The following is a 22438-nucleotide window of genomic DNA, read 5'->3' on the forward strand; positions in this document are numbered from 1 at the left end:
GAAGATTATGGAACACCTGGCTCTCATCCGACAAGATTCCAGTTCCCGACTTCCCTTATGATTGGGATATTCAGGACGCATGCTGCCTTCGCTGACTTAACACTTGTCTTTACTTTTGCTGAACAGTTTACAAACTGTTTGCAATAGAGAGACATAGATTAAAACTTGAAAAGTTTAATTTGGCTTAAAATGATAACTTTCTCAGCCATCTGTAGATCTTATGTATAGTCTTTTCTTTCAAGCACCAGAATCCACATACAAAAATTCAAATCATCATTAAGCGTTTACTGTCACCAGGCATCCATAACTGTTGTTGCACACTAATATTAATTTCAGCAACACATTCGTGGCAAAATATTGTTCATGGCGAAAAATCCAGTATAACTCTTTGACTAATTAACGTTTTATTGATAAGAGCTGCAGTACATTCGTACCATTGATTATGCATCTAATTCTATCGATAAGTATATTGAAGTTGGACGTTTAATTAGTCATGGAATCCGCAGATCGCCTATTTATAGACAATTTTCTTATACCTAGGAAGCTAAACCCTGGTTCAGAATAAAACTACATGTTTTAATATTAATGACGGTTTAAATACGATGGTCAGAAAAGTCAGTTGACAAAGACGATGTCAAAAGAGATGTTCAAAGTACGGCTGTTTTTACCAAATATATATGGTTGGTTTTCAGATGTCTTTCTCTTCAGAAAGGATGTCAAATGTCAACACATAAACCAGCCTAAACCAACGGTTGTAGCGAATCAACAGGCCACATGACCAAAACTAAAACTAGTCTATGACCAGTTTCCAGAAGACTTTTATAGATATCGATAGAGTTCACCCAAATTGAGTAAGTAGACTTCACATTATTTCTTGAATAAATTAAATTAAACTTCGGTAACTATGAATGCTTTGCAAGATACAATGGTTGTGTACTAATATTATTTCTCAAAATGATTGATAATTGTGTGAGCGAGCGCGAAATGCAAGTGCTATATGCTAGAAGGGTATCTACACGTTCGTGTAAATGACGTCTGGGTATAATCTTTCCTACGTATTATACGTGTCACATTTGAACGAATTTTCTTTTTATACAAAAATAGCACCAAATATAACACCATAGAATGAAGAACAATCATACTATTGATGCCAATATCATTTTATTGAATGCATGAAATGCATGGCGTGATGTGATAACACACAATCACAGACACTGTTTCACCCAATGATCACGGCAGCCGGGTGAAGCTCGTTGATGGAAATATTTTCTTCCGTATTTCTTCGTTCCCCAAGCATAAGCTTTAGCCGCCTTTTTGCAAAGCAACCGTCTCCCGCAAATTTCCCTCATATTGTGGTGAAACTTTTCATCACATGATGCCCTTGATATTCCATAAGCTGCAGCCTGTGAAAACAGTAACATTAGTGTAGAATTTGTATGGAAATTATAACTGATATTCATTAAACGCTCCTGACTAATCGTCAGTTCGACATGTTGCAATAATTTCCAGTGTGCAAATCATATATCAAAAGCGTAAGTATTCAAATAACCTCAAGAAAGAGGACAAACAAGCTGGTTTTTATAGCAGGAAGCAACCAACGATGATGACAGACAGTGTGGAGCGTGGCCAAATTTTGCAATAATATAAGGAAATTTACGAAATCTTAAAAGTTAATCGTATCATTGGGTGGTAATATAGTTGACATGCATTAAAAATCATAGGCCCACCTATTCTTACAATTGTACCCTGAACAAGGTCATCCTGTGACATCTATAATGGCTTGATGTCCGAGGTTTTGAGTCAGGCTCCCAGGAGACGAGTCACTCCGACGACACTGAATGGTACACCACGAGGACCCTTTGTATTTTATACAAACCTATACTGAGATAAACGATGTTCAATAAAGAAACACGACATCCCTGTCTGGTAAGATATCTTTATTTCGGTGTGACAGTCTGAAACTTTTGTACCGCGAAAAGAATATGGAACACCTGGCCAATACATTAGATCTGATCCGACTAGGTTCGAGGATATCCAGTTCCCAACTTCCCTCATAATTGGGGTCCCATGAAGATTCCGGTTTAGAATTGGTTCTCAGCAACTCATACTTGTCGTAAGAGGCGACTAACGGGACAGGATGGCCAGGCTCGCTGACTTGGTTGATGCATGTCATCGTATCCTAGTTGCGCAGTTTGATGCTCATGATGTCAATCACTGGACTGTCTGGTCCAGATTCGATTATTAACAGACTGCAGTCATATAACAAATGCTATATTTGGGAAAACACTTTCTGAGTAAAGAACAGATTCTCGTTCGAATCCCCGACGTGACTCAACACAAAAAAGGACGAGAATCTGTACTTTACTCAGAAAGTGTTTTCCCAAATATACCAGGCATCCATAACTGTTGTTGCACAATAATATTAATTTCAGCAAAATTTATGTTCATGGCGAAAATGCAATATGACTCTTTTGACATATATATCCGAATACGAATATACTCATTAATTAACGTTTTAATCATAAGACTGGCAATGGAGAAGAAGTTGTTGTTTGTTTGTTGTTTAACGCCGCACTCAGCATTATTCCAGCTGTATGACGGCGGAGTGTGAATAATCGAATCTGGACCAGACAATCCTGTGATTAATATCATGAGCATCGATCCACGTAATTGGGATACGATGCCATGCATCAAACCAAGTCAGCGAGCCTGATCCCGTTAGTCGCCTTTAACGACAAGCATAGTCGCCTTTTAAGGCAAGCCTGGGTTGCTGAAGACCTATTCAACCCGGATCATCACAAGTACATTTGTACCATTGACTATGCATGTAATTCTACCGGTTAGTACATTGAAGTTGGACGTTTAATCAGTTATGGACAATTTTCTTACACCCAATAAGCTAAACCCTTGTTTAGAATAAAACTACGTTTAAATATTGATGACGGTTTAAATTCGATGGCCAGTAAAGTCAGTTAACAAAGATGATGTCAAAAGTCAGTATGTTTACAAATATATATGGTTGGTTTTCAGATGTATTTCTATTCAGGAAGGATGTCAAAGGTCAACACATGCCATATTTAGTCAAAACCAACGGTTGTAGCGAATCCACAGTCCAGATGACCATAACTAAAACTAGTATTAGACTAGTTTCCAGAAGACGTTGATAGAGTTCGCCCAAACTGAGTAAGTAGACATTATTTCTTGAATAAATGCTAATAAGGCATATGTAAATACAAAAAAACACTTCGATAACTATGAATACGTTGCATGATCCAATGGTTAAGTACTACTTAAGTTCTCAAATGATTGAATTTTGTGAGTGTGTGCGTGCGCGAACTGCAACTTGTAAATACTGTTTTGTTTATATGTTGTTTAACGCCGCACTCAGCAATATTCCAGCTTTATGACGGCGGTTGTAAATACTGGAAGAATATCTCCCCGTTCGTGTAAATGACGTCAAGGTCACAGTCCCTTCTACGTATTGTATGTGTCACATTTGAAGGAATTTTCTTTTAATTAAAACATAGCACCATATAACACTATACAAAGAAGAACAACCTACATTATTGATATCAATATCATTTTATTGAATGCATGGCGTGAAGTGACATCACATTTACAGACACTGTCTCACCCATGGATCACGACAGCCAGGTAAAACTGATTTACTGAAGTGTCGTCTTCCAAATACAGCTACTCCGAAATGATAAACAAACGACGTCGATCGGCAATTTCGAAGCCTGGATCTCGAACAAATCTGTCTCATACTTCGCAGAAACCTCCGATCACATGTTGCTTTTGATATTCCATAAGCAGCAGCCTGTAAAAACAGTAACAACAGTGTAGAGTGACATTGTGTTGAACTTATCAGGGACATGCTTATTTTATCCTCCTGACTGATCTCCAGTTCGACCTGATTCAATACGTTCCATTGTGAATACTTTCACGCCGCACTCAGCAATATTCCAGCTATATGACGGTGGTCTGTAAATAATCGAGTCTGGACTAGACATCCAGTGATTTACATCATGTACATCGATCCACCCAATTGGTATACGATGACATGCATCAACCAAGTCAGCGAGCCTGGCCACCCGATCCCGTTAGTCGCCTCCCAAGACATAGGTTGCTGAAGGCCTATTTTACCCCTGACCTGTACGGGTCCCTTGGTCCTTGGTAAATGGCTTCTCTTACCATATCAGATGTCAGTAGGATGTCTCTAACAGGCGAGAACATTACTAAAGGCATTGTTTTTTAATTTGCAAAAGTCGTTGTACCTTTGCCTTATGAGATAAACGTACTGTGTTTTCAATCAACCATAAGAATATAGTTTAGATACAAATCGGCTTGAGGCTTGTTCTTGATGATTTTTTAAACAACGCCTGGGTGCATGACTATCCACGCGACAGTGATGCTATCAGCAACGTATCGAGGTGTCAAGTACATGGTACCGATGACGTATGTACTCCTGACTAAGCATAATGCTTAAGCATCCTGCACTCAACTTCTGGATATGTGTAATTGCAATTGCAAATCATAAAATATATCTAGAATACTTACACAGGAATAGCAAACATCATGTCTGTTACAAGCAGGTCTGAATGTATTCTTGAAGGGTATCCACTTGTAGGGCACGGAACAGCCATTGACGTATCTGTTGCGGTCACAGGTTTGCCGGGCAGTTGCATCCCCGGTCAACAGTAGCACGCAGGCCAGAGCACACCACGTGTACAGCAGACGCATCTGTAAAGGTGCAAAAAGTAAGCAATGTCTTGAGGCAGAATTTACTCGGATATTGAATACTCTTAAATGAAAATCTCAACAACTCTGAATTGTAGGCTGTTAGAGAGCAGTAACTTTTTCAAGAGTTACCAAACTGCTGAGTCAAATATTCACTAGAAGTGTTCTACTTTGATGTACCCTGTGGGTACCTGGGGTAATATCTGTCATAAGATGTGCCTCTGTGTCGGTGGAGGAAGGCGTTTTGCTGGTTGATCATGAGCCAGGAACGGTGTTTCTTTTGACCAACACATAACCTTTACCCCAATCCATCCAGACACGCCTTAGGATGTTGAACATGAATTCTTAAGAAGAAAAAATCACAATACATAATATTTTAACACAGAACATTATGATCAAAATAATTATGTACATACATTTTGCCTAGATTACTTTGCCAGAAGAAAGGTGGCTCGTGGGACCTCTGTTCTTCTTTATGAACATTTCATGGGTCAAACCGGCCTGACACATATTCTTTTCAATCTCATAAGTTTTTGAGGGGATTGGGTAGCCTAGTGGTTAAAGCATTTGCTCATCACGATGAATACCCGGGTTCGATTCCACACATAGGTACAATGTGTGAAGCCAGTTTCTGGTGTCCCCCGCCGAGATGTTGCTGGAATATTGCTAAAAGTGGCATAAAGACATATTCACTCACTTACTCACTCATCAACTTTTCCAGACTATATAATATACTGGAACTTAACACCTTTGTATCCCTGGCGTTACAGGCACTCATGAAGAGCAACCTCCACGTGGTGAGTGCTGGGTAACGCTAATCGCTCTTCCCCCGTGTGGACCCGGGGTAGAATGTGTGCTCAGCACCCCATTGCTTGTCGTATGAGGCGACTAAATTCGGCAGCCCGTTTGCCGTGGGTTGAGTCTGGTACTCTTCAACAGGCTGATCTTCAGAATCTCTATGAACAGTTACCAAAACCCTGTATCATCATGGGCGGTTTAAAGGGGCATAACCCTCTATGGGGAAGTCCAAATACAAACAGTAAGGGAAAAGTGCTTGAAGACTTTATTTCTGTGTTTACATCCTGTTCCTGGTACATATTCAGCACTGGATCTGTCAATCACAGATTCAAACCTTGACAAGTAATTTGAATGGTCAGTTCATGATGACCTTTGTGGGAGGGGCCAGTTCCCTACAATCCTTAAAACTGTTAACCCTACTGACCATCCTACAACAACACGGTGGAATTTTACAAAGGCTGATTGGTTATTATATGAATTATTATCCACCGAAAAATTAACACATTTTTCAACATTCAACATACAGTTGTTTTCGGACATGCTGAATGCTGAAACAATTCCCAAGACCTCTGCAAATCCACATATTCGTAAACCATGGTTTAACAACGTATGAAAACAGGCACGAAAATATAGGAAGAAAGCGGAAACATATTTCCGCCGCCATCATACAGTCCATAATTCAGAAAAGGTTAAAACTACAAATGCCAAGGCACGACGTGCTTTTAAACAAGTCTTGGAGGAACTATGTCTCCAAAATAAATTTCCGCACGCCTATATCCAAGGTGTGGAATATGATACAAAAAATAAAAGCCAAAGGTTCAAAATCATCTGTTAACCATCTTAAGAAAGGTGACACGTCGTTATTAACGGATAAAACTGATATTGAAAAAAAGCTTGGAGAAACATTAGCAAAACATTCTTCAACGTCTAATTATGTCCCGGAGTTTCAAACAATTAAGAAACAACAGGAAAAGATAAAAGTAAATTTCACTTCTGATAAAGGTGAAGACTATTATGTAGTCTTCTCATTACATGAGCTATATACCGCCCTTGGGTTAGCTCATGACACAGCAACGGGAGCGGATAACATACACTACCAGCTTTTAAAACATTTACCTGAATCATGTCTGGAGACACTTTTAGATATAACTGATCCAATATGCACATAAGGGAATTTTGCTTCTTCGTGGCATAATGCCATTGTAGTCCCAATACCAAAGCCTGGCCGGGATCATACAGATCCCTCTAACTATCGACCTATATCCTTAACCAGTTGCGTGTGTAAAACCACGGAACGAATGGTGAATAATAGATTAATTTGGTAATAAAACCAATAATCTGATTACAATTATCCAATGTGGTTTCCGAAAAAATCGAAGTACTATCGACTATTTAGTACGATTAGAACCCTTAGTTAAAAATGCTATTGTAAACAAACAACATGTAGTGTCAGTATTTTTCGATCTTGAGAAGCCTATGATACTACTTGGAACCATGGCACTCTAAAGGATTCACATGATTATGGTTTGAGAGGCCGTTTGCCTCATGTTATATCACAGTTTTCAACAGACAGACAATTCCAAGTCCGAGTGGGCTCAACCCTGTCTGACCATTATGATCAGGATCAGGGTGTCCCACAAGGCAGAACTTTGTCTGTAACACTGTGTAGTATCAAGATAAACAGTCTCTCAAAGGTTTGGAATGATTCAGTTGATGGTTTCTTTATTTGTGGACGATTTTAACATTTCTTGTTGCGGGAAAAACATGCACACTATTGAGACAACTGCAATTGTGTCTCAATAAAATCCACAAATGGTCGCTCGCTAACGGCTTTAAATTTTCTAAAACTAAAACTAATTGTATACACTTCTGCAGAAAATATGGACGGCACAAAGACCAAGAACTATTTCTAACTGACACACCCATCAAAGTTGTTGAGGGACCAAGTTCTTGGGGCTTATTTTTGACCGCCACCTGACGTTCTTGCCACATATAAAATATCTCAAGGCAAAGTGTCTGAAAGCACCAGACTTGCTGAAAGTCGTATCGCACTCTAAATGGGGTGGGGATCAGACAACCCTCCTCCATTTGTTCAGATGTTTGATCCACTCAAAATTGGACTACGGTTCCATCATTTATGGTGGAGCCTGAAAAAGTAACCTGTTGATAGTCTGTATGTAGAGGCTGATGAGCCTCCGTTGAAACAACGTCGTTTAAAACTTGCACAACATTAAATATCACAAAATTAAAATCAAACCCGTCAAATCCAGCATTTGATTGCATTTTTAATCCTCTCTACGAGGAATTATTCCAAACTAAACCGAAGCTTGTTCCACCTCTGGGGATCTGATTAAACCGCATATTACAGCAGCTCATACTGACCTTGATATTATTGCAACCTACCGATTACTGTCTGCGCCTCCTTGAAAATTAGTCAAACCAGAAGTAAACCTTACACTTACTAAATTTATAAATTCTGATACAAACCAGCTAATTTTTCAACAAGAATATATCTAAATACAATTCTCACCGCTCCATCTTCACAAATGGATCGAAGCATATTTTGCTTGACTGTACAAACTTTTCTCTCACAAGGGATACCTATTATCATTAAACTTCTTTTAAGGATCTTTTTTAACTATAAATGCTCGTTTAATTCTCAATTTGTTAAAAGAAATAGATTTATTTGATAAATTTTGAATTTTGAATTGTTTTAAATTAGTGTGATGTTATTAACAACTGAGATTATTTAAGGCATAATGTTTAAAAAACAATTCATGTAAATCCAAGGTATGGAACATGATCCGGAAGATCTTAAGAATAGGGATTTATTATTAAATAATTTATGGCATATTGCAACAAACTTTGTGAAACATTGGAAAACCATTCTTCCTCATCAAACTTTGTACCTAAATTTATTTAAAAAGTATTGATTTTAATTTTTGGATAATGGGTACCAAATAAATTGAAATATATTTAATCCACAAGGCATTTGGAAAAACTCGTGATTCTGCTACAGGAGCTCAGAATATCCATACAAACTATTATATGGTCTCTGACGCGTGTAAGGGGAATGACTCTCTAGGCAGTAGTGTATTACCATTTTACGGCTGTAGCATAATACATGTATTTCTATATAATTCATTTTCGACTGCTATCGGGAGAACCATAGCTAAATTCAGCCAAAATAACTTTAAAAGAGCTTCAAGTAAAACTACACTGGGAAATGACGTGCAAACATACTCTCGAATCTAGGCTACCCAGTGACTTAAACATGTGCGAGTGCAGCGAACGATGTGAATCCTAGAAAGCTTAATTCATCACCTCTCAGGACGCATCATCAGACAGAAGAGTTATCGTTCTTGTTTGAGGACGTGCCAATATGGAATACATTGAGGGTGTGACCTTCAATTCAGGTTGTCCGAAGTGGCACAAGTAGTTCATGAATAAATGTAAACGTTATGTACAAGTACAGGTGTTGGTTCATGAAGTTGAAGTGTGAGCGTGTTGAATTTGCCACTGATTTTACCATTATTACTAGCCATATCGCTCTCGGATAATGAACTATTTGCCATCTTTCTAACAAGCCTAGTGAAAATCATCACAGTATTTGAACTTAGTCAAAGGTCACACGAAGGATACAATTCAAATTAAGAAAAACGGATCACACAAACATAAAACATGCGTACCTTGGTGCCAAGTGTCATTCCGACAAATTGGAAATCGGGTTAGAACCCTTTGAACAATTTTAGGCTTCATTATGTCATGCCAAAGGAATAAAAAAAATTCTTTATATACTTTGCAAGATACTTTTAAACTTCGGAAGGCATTTAACATGATATCATTCCTTCGCCAAGCCAGAAGTATGAATGCTCGGCAGATAACATCTCAGCCGTAGGTCTTCAGCAACCCATGCTTGCCGTAAATGCGACTATGCTTGTCGTAAGAGGCGACTAACGGGATCGGATGGTCAGGCTCGCTGACTTGGTTGATGCATGTCATCGGTGCCAATTGCATGGATCGATGCTCGTGATGTCAATCACTGGATTGTCTGGTCCAGACTCGATTATTTACAGACCGCCGTCATATAGCTTGAGTATTGCTTAGTACGGCAAATAAACAAACAAACAGATAACATCTTTGTGAAATTTGTGGATAGAACATTTAGACAAGAAGTAGGCATCCCCATGGGCATCAATTGTGCTCCCCACCTTGGTGATCTGGTTTTTTTTAGCACACTGGTCAGTAGTTGCTCGGATCGGCAAAATCAAAACAAGGGAATTGACCTAAAGGTGTAACTTCATATTCAGGTCTATCAATGTTTTGATATCATTCAATACTCGTCAAATTGTCATTCAGTGGACACTGCTTTTATAGTAGAGATTCTTATGATTATGGAAATAGTATTGCCTCCGCTTGTATTCTCATCGGTACTGCAGGTTCTAATATGCCACTTAAAGGTATAATAATGCATCCTTGAACGACCGCCTCCGTGGTCTCGTGGTAGAGCGTCCGCCCGGAGAGCGGAAGGTCCGGAGTTCGGTCCCCGACCGCGTCATACCAAAAGACGGTAAAAGATGGTACTTGTTGTTACCCTGTGTGGCGCTCGGCATTAAGGGGCTAAAACAAGGACTGGTCGCCTTGGAGTCAGTATACTGTGTCTGAGTGGGGTATTCATGTTAAACTGCGGCATGGTATCTCAGTGAGCTAGCACTATAAATCGGCATCAGTCCGGACTAGTACACGCAGCCGTACATGCACGTCGCTATATAAGTGCAATAATCTTGGACGCGACGTAAAACGCCATATCACCTCACCTCCTTGATAGAACGTTTTACCAAGTTTCAGCAACACAAAAAGAATAGTTACAGAGAACACGTTTTAGTCGATGGACAATCATAACTTACATGTATTAACGAACATAAAATCTGTACCAATTTACTTACCATGTGCGGGGCTGTTCCAAGTGATATGATTTAGTTGTTTTCGAATGCATATTTTATACAGTATAAGTGTGAACAGGACATAGACTCAATTTAAGGCGGGTGTGAATATGTAATATGGGAGTGTAATAAAGTTGACATGGCTGTAAAATGATAATGTCACGCATTGTTGATTCACACATAAATCTACGAGGTCTGCTGCAGGCGACCAATGGAACAGAAGACTTTCCTTCCTGTTCTGTGTGTGATCTTGTCACTTGTTGAATGCACCAGCTGAAAAACAGGAAACTGAATTGAAATAAACTTATTCTGTCCCAACCAACTGTCATCCAAAGTTTGGCTGCTTCACATGGAAAGTTTGTATTTGTACTCACCATTAGGACATCAAAAGACAAAACCATCACACATTACATCACACGAAGCGACAGTGGTTACCAAATGTATGCATGTTAGGAAATCAACGTGTCATCCGAGGCCCATATGACCACCGTTTGAAATGTAGGTATCATTTAGCCGCCAAACTAAATTGAAATTTATTTCGCAGGTCATGAAACAAATAACTTTTAAGTAACTATGAACATATATGACGGAGGTCTGTGAACATGGCCATCGTTTTCATGTATTTTCTAACGTGTGAAATAATCGTAAATGTCGTTCATGGATGACATGATTCCATTACCCTTGACATCGTGTGTGGCAGACCCGTGAAGATTCCGGGGTAGAATAGGTCTTCAGCAACCCATGCTTGCCGTAAAAGACGACTATGCTTGTAGTAAAAGGCGACTAACGGGATCGGGTGGTCAGGCTCGCTGACTTGGTTGGTGCATGTCATCGATCCCAATTGCGTGGATTGATGCTCATGATATTAATCACTGGATTGTCTGGTCCAGACTCAATTATTTACAAACCAACCAACAAACCAATCGGGTGTGGCAAGGTTAAGATTGATCCTGTTTTAAACGCTCCTGGTTGTTCGGGATTAGATAAATGGGAGATTACCATATTGACAAAAAAATTAGCATTTATTTCAATGGTTCGATAAATAACTGCGTTTTATTACCAGTATTGCCTCATTAGTGTGCAGCAACCACGTCAGTGACGTAATGAGGTTATTAGTGACATGGCGAGGATATCCACTTTACCACAGACCATTGAAGTTTCCTAAGTATTTGTTAAACCAGACGCACTGCATTGAGTTGCTATCAGGTTTAAATTTAACAATGGTTTAAATGGAGTATAATGAAAAGGTTGTGAATATGACGTGTGTTTGTCCAGACCATATCTCCAAAACTGATAGGTATTCTTTCATGACACTTTGCACATAAAGACCAGTTTGCCTTTTGCTACTTAGGGGTGTTCAGAAAAAAACGACAATTATGTTTCCATGGCAACAACTTTGATTTTGACTGTTCATATTGGTGTGTATCTGACATAATAAAACAAAGTTCCGAATCCCACTTCCATGGAATTGTTTTGATAGCACAATAACTACTCTTTTATACGGACAGACAGATTAGAGAGAAATACTCTCATCAAGTTTGACTTTATGTGACAGTCAGATGATTTGTGCTTTCGAATCTGTGGGGGCCGGGGGATTGTCATCTTCTGATGACTTTTGTTCGTTTTGGGGAAGATTTCGCCTGTTTTACGCTATTTTCTCATTACCAATCTAATTTTGGTCAAGTATTGTGGTAGTCGACTAGGGCCGCGAACGGTGGGGCCGAGCTTGTCGGCTCAAGCAAAGACATATATCTATATACGTCTTTAGATCAAGTCTGTGCTGTTGGAGGACCCCAACTGAGATCATATATGGGACCTCTATACATGAAGTCTAGAATTTGATAGACAGGACTAAAATGGAAATTTACCCTATTTACGCGCCGCTTTCAAAGTTTTGAATACTATATTTGGACTCAGATTGGCATTTTTAGAATTTGATAAGTAGCTGTGAAGACAAGATAATTTATGGATGACAACTTTTTTATTCTATTATGATGCGATGTTCCTTAATATATCCTTATACCGTTGACAAACAAGAGAGTCGAGGGTATAAGGATCTGTACCGAATAGAGTAAAGAAGTTGTCATCCACAAAGTATCTTGTCTTTGCTGATATTTATATTAACAATGTGCACGATCCAATTCTGTACCTACTCATGAGACTTGCTCTTTGAGCGTCAGATATATTGATGATCACCAATTTACCCACCCATTGAAGAGATCAGTAACACCGCCTCATCTGTTTACTATTCAGAAGTATGCATATTGTTTCAGGGTGACACGAAACGTACTATTCAGAAGTATGCATATTGTTTCAGGGTGACACAAAACGAACTATTCAGAAGTATTCATATTGTTTCAGGGGGATACAAAACGTACCACAAGATGGTGTGACATGAGGGATGACTTCAACTTTCCCTTCATATCGTGTCATGCCGAGGGCCCCGGCTCGATTTCCCACATGGTTAGAATGTGTGAAGCCCATCTCTGTTGTCCTTCGCCATGATATTGTTGGAATATTGCCCAAACCACACTCACTCACTCTCCCACTCCCTCCATGTCGAGCAATATTCCAGCAGCTACAATCTTTGGTGTTGACACTTCACAACTTTTGAGATACATCAGGCAGGCATGCTGTTTCCACGAAGATTTCAATAAGCATCGTATAATTTTTACTCAAAAGTTGTTGGATGAGGGTTACAACATTCAAGGCCTTAGTAAAGCTTTCAAAATGTTTAATGCTAGACTTCTGGGGGAACATATCCATATATGACATATCAGTCACCAAAATTATGTCCGAGGCCATTCCCCATTTTGTCTCGTACCATATGTTCCCGTGGTTTTTCAGGTCAACACTTGACTTGCCTTTGCATGTGTTTATGCCAGTTTGTGCAGGATGCGCTCGCCACCAGGTATCATCACTATCTGATAGTGATGCATGAACACATGCTTATGAAATAGTCGGAATTGTGCAATGGACTCTGCTTTCAGCGGATATTTCTGATTTCTGATTCTGGAAAAGGGTTTTGTAATCTTTGTTTAATAATCGATATTTCAACTGCTGAATTCACATCCACACCCTTTTCAAACTGTGGGTGGTCAGTGCATAATCTGATTAATACAACAGAGTATATACATAATGTCGTAGCGCATAATGCTGTTTCACGCATTAGGGAATCAATCAGTTAAACAAGATTGTTTGTGGGGGATTCATAGCTCCGAAACAAAGCTCATTACCCCAGAATCCCAGCCTAGGCCTGTCTCGGAAGCTTGAGTACTGTTGAGTAAATATATACTATTATCACAGCCTGTTGTTATCCATACTGATCACTGCCATCATATTATATATTACCATTGAATATTGTACTACCACTCTATTGTGTACTGCCATCGTAATTGCTGTGCAGTAATTTGTATTGATTTGTAAACTTAGTGAATTTTGTGATACATTTGTTTATTGTATGGTTTCACACTGATTTCTTTTACATACAGATTTCTGGATTAAGATATTATTTCAATTTCGACATGTAGCAACTGTCATCTGTATTGTGCGGTGTTAAACAACAATAAAAAAATAACAATAAAAACTGCCTGGTTAGTATAACGTAGGTGTACGCGTGATGATGGAACATGTAGATATTACAGCCTTCGCGGACCTAACGCTCATGGTAATCGATTTTGTCACCTGACGGTTGGCTGTCAAATCATCAGTTGGCACCATCTGTCAAAGTGATTTAGTAAGCTGCAGGTAATAGATACGCTCCCTTTCCAGTATAATGTTGAAGCACACTAACAGATATTGTTGACACTGGGTTTTTTTCCATGTAAACACGAAAAACATAACATTTATCACAAACATGATTCATGGTGGTATATCGATCCTATTGCAATTTGCCATCCCCTGGTATCGATATGTAACGTGAAGTTTATGCGAGTATGTATGGCGTTGTATTAACACGGGTCTTCATATATCCAGGGTGCCAGTAATGTAATTATTAACTCAATTCCTGATTCCTGGATATATGAAGACCCGTGTTAATATTTCATTTGGGTTTTTATTCTAAACCAACAGGTGGAAATATAACCTTATTGATATGTACGTTTGTGTTTTTGTGTACCTAATATGTGACCGTCATGCTTGTATCTGTACGTCCTAACTAACTGCCCATCAATATGCTTGCCAATGGAGAAACGATATGTATGTATTGAATCGAGCATCGTATATGTAGGTTCTGTTATCAATAGCTACTTGGAATCCGAGAGAACCACTGGAGCTTGTGCCATAACGTGTTTTCTCTGTATCATATGTTGTGCTGCTGATGTGACAGCCGTGCCAGGGCGGGCGTCCTCTTCGAGGTCCCCCCTGCCACGATTATACCCTGCTGCTTTCCTCTTTGTGGTGGCATCTGAAGGGGCATCCTCTTCGAGGTCCCCCCTGCCACGATTAGACCCTGCTGCTTTCCTCTTTGTGGTGGCATCTGAAGGGGCATCCTCTTCGAGGTCCCCCCTGCCACGATTATACCCTGCTGCTTTCCTCTTTGTGGTGGCATCTGAAGGGGCATCCTCTTCGAGGTCCCCCCTGCCACGATTATACCCTGCTGCTTTCCTCTTTGTGGTGGCATCTGAAGGGGCATCCTCTTCGAGGTCCCCCCTGCCACGATTATACCCTGCTGCTTTCCTCTTTGTGGTGGCATCTGAAGGGGCATCCTCTTCGAGGTCCCCCCTGCCACGATTATACCCTGCTGCTTTCCTCTTTGTGGTGGCATCTGAAGGGGCATCCTCCCCTGGTATTCTACTCACATCTTCCTGGGTGTTAAGCTCTTTTTCTGCAAGTACTTGATCACTGCAAGTTACTCGAGTGTGTCAACTTCCTCAAGTTTGTCAAGTTTGTTATAGATGCTTTTTTTTAATTTACTGACTTGACTCACATTTACATGCACTTGGGAAGCTTGGATGTGTACCAATAACACCCAGAATTGCTAAATGTGTGATGATACGTGCGATGGCATAGTTCAACACCCATAACTATGTTGTACAGCCTCAGCTAAACTGAGGAACCCCTTTATGAACATATATTCGACATTCCCTATTGTATACGTGAGCCTGGGTTGAATCTGTGTTATCCGTATCAAGAGCAATACGCTCCTGGAATCTAAGATCTCGATCTATCTATGGATAATACAACGAGTCTTACCATTGTATGTTTGTTGTTTAACGCCGCACTCAGCAATAGTCCAGCTATAGAGAGTCGGTCTGTAAATGATCGCGTCTGGACCAGACAATCCAGTGATTAACATCATGAGCATCGATTCAATGACATGCATCAACCAAGTCAGTGTGCCTGATCAGCCGATCCCGTTAGTCGCCTCTTACGACGAGCATAGTCGCCTGTTCTTACGTTCATAGTGATGTACAACGCTATATCTGTACACAGACAACATACTCCTCCTGACACTCGACCAGAAGTAGTTTCACAGCAAATAAATACGAAATACGTCATCTGAGGAATGTGAGAAATGTATCTTTATCTATCTTATACAACAGCAATGTCACAGTATGTCACAACTGGTCATTTTGACAGCATGTAACAATAATAGGTGTTGGAGAAACCGCGTTGGAGCATTCACCATTTTTGACAATGTCGTTATCGAGTGGGCCCCTGGTGTGTATTGGTTAGCATAAGTACCCAGCAACCTCTGCCGGAAGATGAATTGGGTGTGGGCTCGGTATCTTGGTTGATCATTGCAACCTAACGACGTGGAACTTATATCATGATATAGATTACGTCACATTTTTCCTTATTTAGAAAATATATTTAGACATCTTCAAACCATCGACAACGGGCATGGTGTTCAGAAACGGTGAAACATAATCATATCCACATTCAAACTCACAGCGAAATGAGGAGCCTTAGACGACTGGGTCCCGCGTGCCCATATTGGTGTAGAATGGGAACGTAATCGACAGTACAATTAACGCGGATGAGAAGGAGCATTCTGATTTCCTCACGATGTTGCTCGCTCCAAGGCTCACTTAGGGTCACAAGTCAGATTACATGACGGCTCTCTTAGGTCAAAATTATCTGAGGCGATAGCTCGATTATAACTGATATCACGGTGCCAATGTTTTTGGTCATTTCATTTGTTGCCTACAAGCTAAAGAACTTATTTCAAAACATAAACAAGTGTTCAGAAAAATGATGAACTTATGGCAAAAGCCGGTAGTGACCACCGTTATATTATGTTACAAGTTCTTTCTGTGTCTGCATGCGTATTAGTCAGTTGGCAACCAGCGGAAAAGAGGCTTAGTTCAAATTTTCGTTCCCACATTTTCCTGTATACCTTAAACCTTTTCTATTGCATAAAGGAGGTATCTGTACACAATGTTCATTGGGGAGTAAGCTTGCAAGTGTGTGCGTGAGTTTTCAGGGGGTCAAAATTGCATAACTTGAAGGAAAAATGCATAATTTGACAAAATTGGCTGTAACATTTTTATTAAGTCATTAAACTATCCAAATTATGTTTTTGATTACAGGTAATGTGTTCGGTTATCTGAATTTGGCAAACATTTTGTTTCATTTAACTGTTATTCTCATTCTCAGTGGAAACATTGATTAACAGTTAACAGTTAAATGAAACCAAATGTTTGCCAAATTCAGATAACCGAACACCAAAATACAAGCATACACTTGCAAGCCTACTACCCAATGAACATTGTGTACAGATACCTCCTTTATGCAATAGAAAAGGTTTAAGGTATACAGGAAAATGTGGGAACGAAAATCTTGTTTTCCCCCCTGGCCAACTGACTATTTATGGTTACATAAATATGTTTGCTTCAGTCAGGGTTGCTCAGATGAGTATGTCTATGCCATTCTGTTTTTGTTAAGATCAATCCAAGACTGACAATAACAGATGTTAAAGTGTAACAGTGCTGCATTTCTATTTGTAAACAGTAGTTCATCTTTCTTTCACCTTTTCAGAATGCTTTTCTCTGTAGAAGGTGACTGTCACAACAGGGAGTAATACCAAAGCCAGATAAGAACTAATAATCAATTTGCGAGCCAGCATCTTTCATTCACCTTTTCAGAATGCTTTTCTCAGGTTTCTCAGGTGACTGTCACAACAGGGAGTAATACCAAAGCCAGATATGAACTAATAATCAACTTATTTACCCTTGCTAGACCGCCTCCGTGGGCAAGTGGTAGAGCACCTGTACTGAGACCGGAAGGTCAGGGTTTGATACCCAGCCGCGTCATACCAAAAGACATTAAAAGATGGTACTTGTTGTTACTCTGTCTTGCGCTTGGCGTTAAAGGGCTAAAACAAGGACTGTCGGCTCGGAGTCAGTATACAGTGTCTGAGTGGGGTATGCATGTTAAACTGCGGCATGGTATCTCAGTGGGCTAGCACTATAAAATCGGACTAGTATAAGAGCGCGCGCGCACGCACGCTCGCACGCACGAACGCACATGCACAAATACACACACACACACACACACACACACACACACACACACACACACACACACACACACGTCGCTATATGAGTGCAATAATCTTGGACGCGACGTTAAACCCCACCTCAACTCACCAATTTACTAACAAAATATTCACTCACACTAACTGACTTCAGCCCACTGTTACTCTGCCACACATATCATACACACGCATACGTTCACTTACTAACCAATCACTTCGCTCCTTCCCCTCAACCCTCCCCCCACTGATACATGTTGATACTAAAACCACACCAAATCATAATGTAAATCATCAATCAATACAGCAATGCATATTACATCAGGTATCAGGTTGGTGATGCAGTCTAGCATACACCACACACAGTGTGTTATAGAACATCACTGTCACCCTCAAGGTGAATCCAGCCACTGCGGTAATGCTATACTGTTTCCACAGATGTAACTCCAACTCTCACAGTAAACGTCTCACATCGGCTCTATCTTTCTCTCATCCCTATAAAATACTGTTTTGGCTAAATTTCGCGTTCTCGCGATCTCTCATTCTCGCACTTTGGGCATATTTAGCTCGTTTCCTAAGATAGAGATGGCAAGAATGCGAGATCGCGAGAATGTCCCTTACAGTATTCCATACATCACAGGCGTTTGCCGGGTCTCGGTCGTCATCACTTCCTCGCTTTCGATCACACAGTCCAGCTGCCTTGCTCACATTAGGCTTCCCTCTGATCCGGACACTATAGAATCCAATGTAAACACCTCAGTACACACTACCATTCATCCTCCAATGTAAGCACCTCAGTACACACTACCATTCATCCTCCAATGTAAACACCTCAGTACACACTACCATTCATCCTCCAATGTAAACACCTCAGTACACACTACCATTCATCCTCCAATGTAAGCACCTCAGTACACACTACCATTCATCCTCCAATGTAAGCACCTCAGTACACACTACAATTCATCCTCCAATGTAAGCACCTGATCAGAACACACTACCATTCATCCTCCAATAAGCATGAATACGCATATTCAGAATGGTTGTACTTACATGAGTAATTCAACACACAGTCGAGCATGCAACTTGGTTAGAATATCTAACTAAGAGATATTGCACTATGATATATGCTTCACATTGCATTCTACAATGTTGGTGATAATTTTACACACGTACAATGACGACAGCCAACACATTGTCATGTATAGCTTACTTCGTGTGAGATGAAACGGGATTTAATGTCGCCAGAAAGAGTACAAACAAATCATTGTCTCTCACACTCTCTCACACATACACTCTCTCTCACTCTCACACTCTCTCTGTCTCACACACGCTCTCTCTCACTCTCTCACTCACACACACTATCTGTCTCACACACTCTCTCTCTCTCACACTCTCTCTGTCTCACACACACTCTTACTCCCTCTCTCACTCACACACTCTCTCTCTCTCTCTCTCACGCTCTCTCACACACTCTCTCTGTCTCACACTCTCTCACACACTCTCTCACTCTCTCTCTCACACTCTCACACACTCTCTCTGTCTCACACACACTCACTCTGTCTCACTCGCACACACTCTCTCACTCCCTCTCTCTCTCACACACTCTCTCTGTCTCACACACCCTCTCTCTCCCTCTCTCACTCACACTATTTCTCTCACTCTAACTCTCTCTCACTCACACACACTGTCTGTCTCACACACTCTCTCACTCTCTCTCTCACACTCTCTCACACACTCTCTCTGTCTCACACACACTCTCACTCTGTCTCACTCACACACACTCTCTGTCTCACACACTCTCTCACTCCCTCTCTCTCTCACACACTCTCTCTGTCTCACACACACTCTCTCTCCCTCTCTCACTCACACTCTTTCTCTCACTCTCACTCTCTCTCACTCACACACACTCTCTGTCTCACACATTCTCTCACTCTCTCTCTCACACTCTCACACACTCTCTCTGTCTCACACACACTCTCACTCTCTCTCACACACGCTCTCTCTCACTCTCTCACTCACACACACTCTCTCACTCTCACACTCTCTCTGTCTCACACACGCTCTCTCTCACTCTCTCACTCACACACACTCTCTCACTCACACACTCTCTGTCTCACACACACTCTCTCTCACTCTCTCGCTCACACACACTCTCTGTCTCACACACACCCTCTCTCTCTCTCACACACACACACTCTCTCTGTGTCACACACACTCTCACTCCCTCTCTCTCTCACTCATGTTCTTACACTCGACAGCACTCACCAGTTTACCAACACTTCGATCATTTGACGTCACTGACAATTACCATAAACATATTAACAACAGTATTCAACCGGCACATAACCCATAGCAATTTGTTTTCAAGATTATTGAAATGTGTGTAGCAAGATTCAACATGTGTCGTTCGTTGACCTTGATCTGACTTTAGCCATTCGAGCACATTCATTCTCTAGAAAAGAACCACTGGACCAATGAAGCTGAACCTTCACATATTTATTCCCATCAATGATGACAACTTAATTATAGGGGTAGATTCTCATTTCTCATGTGGCTTTGATAACGTATTAGAACACGTTCATTTTCAGTAAACATAAAACCCGTGAAGATCCGGGGTAGAATAGGTCTCCAGCAACCCATGCTTGTCGTAAGAGGCGACTAACGGGATCGGGTGGTCAGGCTCTCTGACTTGGTGGATACATTTTGCATAGATCGGTGCTTATGAAGTCAATAGTTGGATTGTCTGGTCCAGACTCGATTATTTACAGACCGCCGTCATATAGCTGAAATATTGCTGAGTGCGGCGTGAAACAAACAAACAAACAAACAAACCAGGAAACATATAGCAATTAGAGTGTAAATAGGTGTATGTCCCTATTTATGAGAAGGTCAATGGTCAAGGTTACTAGTAAAAGACGCTGACAACTGTGTATAGTGGCATGTCTTCGAAAAGTATAAATATTTTTATCACTACACTTGATCTCTACCTTGACCCTGCTACGAAAGTATATTTATGAAATACTGGCGAGTGAAATATGATCATACTTTCTGTGGATTGTCTTTAATTTGATGAAAATGTATTCAGGCATAAAAAAATTATCGTTTATGAATGAATTGGAAAATAATGTATTGCACTTATTCACTATAAGAACAGATTCAAGTTTAAACCTTGCGTTAAAGGAAATTAACAGTTGTGTATTGCAACAATCCTGTATGATATCGAATGTTTATTGTTGCGAATAAATAAACATGAAGTAAACATGTAATCAGCTTAACTCTTTTCAGATTTGTCCACAACATCTACAATATTTGTATTCCAAAGCTGACAGCATCTTTGAAATGACTCTTCTGACATTCTAGCCGGTTGAATACCTAGCCAGGTGAGCTACCTGTAGATTGTCGTTGCACTGTTATTTTCCTTTTTCGAAGGTAGAATAACTTTCGAGGTCATGTTCAAGTTTAATATTGTGTTCATATTACTCACGAAGAGTTTACTATAGTTGGATGATTATATCCTATCGGATCGCCTCCGTGGTCTAGTGGTAGAGCGTCCGCCCGGAGAGCGGAAGGCCCGGGTTCGATCCCCGACCGCGTCATACTAAAAGTCGTTAAAAATGGTACTTGGTGATACCCTGTCTGGCGCTCGGCATTAAGGGGCTAAAACAAGGACTGCTTGGCTCGGAGTCAGCATACTGTGTCTGAGTGGGGTATTCATGTTTAACTGCGGCATGGTATGTCAGTGAGCTAGCACTATAAATCGGCATCAGTACAAGCCTCATACACACAAGCATGCGCGTCGCTATATAAGTGCAATAATCTTGGACGCGACGTTGAACCCCATTTCATCTCACCTCACCATAATAGCCTGTCGTTTTCATGAACACATATGCAATCGCAGACTGTACTTGAGAACTTGCAAACGATTTCAAAATTTCAGTCTAAGCTAAACGCCTTTTGGATTTGTTACATATTAGGATGTCGGCTACGATCAAGGGTATAACATGGCTACATCGTGTTATTTGGAGATACATAACATCTTTAATATAAAACGTCATCCATCTGAGAATAACCTGTCTCATTTATCCGCGAAACAAATTCCTTTGGGCGTAAAAGGCGGTGAAAATTGTATGAAGAATCACCGAAAATCAGTGATGACACCACGATGTTCGCGAAAAGAGAAATAACAGCGAAAAAACCCTATCCAGATTCATAAAAGAACTGTGCCAAAAGCAGAGTCGATTGTACATGTACGATTCCGACTATATCATGTGTTTGTGAATCACTATCGACCAGCGATGATACCATGTGCGAATTGTCTTTGAGTCTACTGAAGTAAGACAAAACTTCAAATACATTTTCTTTTCAGTATACAGACTGTGTTCAACGTTAAAGTTCATTTTATTGCTTTATTAGAGCTTAAATGTGTGCATTTACATTTGAATTCAGTTATAAATGAGTGATTTGGTCACCCCAAGGC

The 22438-nt window shown here is 40.4% G+C and overlaps 1 protein-coding gene across 1 annotated transcript; it reads right to left on the reverse strand.

Moving 5' to 3' along the window:
* Nucleotides 1-3566: 3566 nt before the first annotated feature.
* On the reverse strand, nt 3567-10513 carry LOC124147315 (conodipine-P3-like). Its single transcript, XM_048402531.1, has 3 exons — nt 10485-10513; nt 4561-4743; nt 3567-3820 (listed from the first exon to the last, which is right to left on the reverse strand). Exons 1-3 carry the CDS (start codon nt 10485-10487, stop codon nt 3617-3619), a joined length of 390 nt encoding a protein of 129 aa, XP_048258488.1. The 5' UTR covers nt 10488-10513; the 3' UTR covers nt 3567-3616.
* Between the last annotated feature and the right edge of the window lie 11925 nt (nt 10514-22438).

Source organism: Haliotis rufescens, unplaced genomic scaffold, assembly GCF_023055435.1.
Source record: "Haliotis rufescens isolate VD_foot unplaced genomic scaffold, xgHalRufe1.0.p SCAF_26, whole genome shotgun sequence".
Taxonomy (NCBI): domain Eukaryota; kingdom Metazoa; phylum Mollusca; class Gastropoda; order Lepetellida; family Haliotidae; genus Haliotis; species Haliotis rufescens.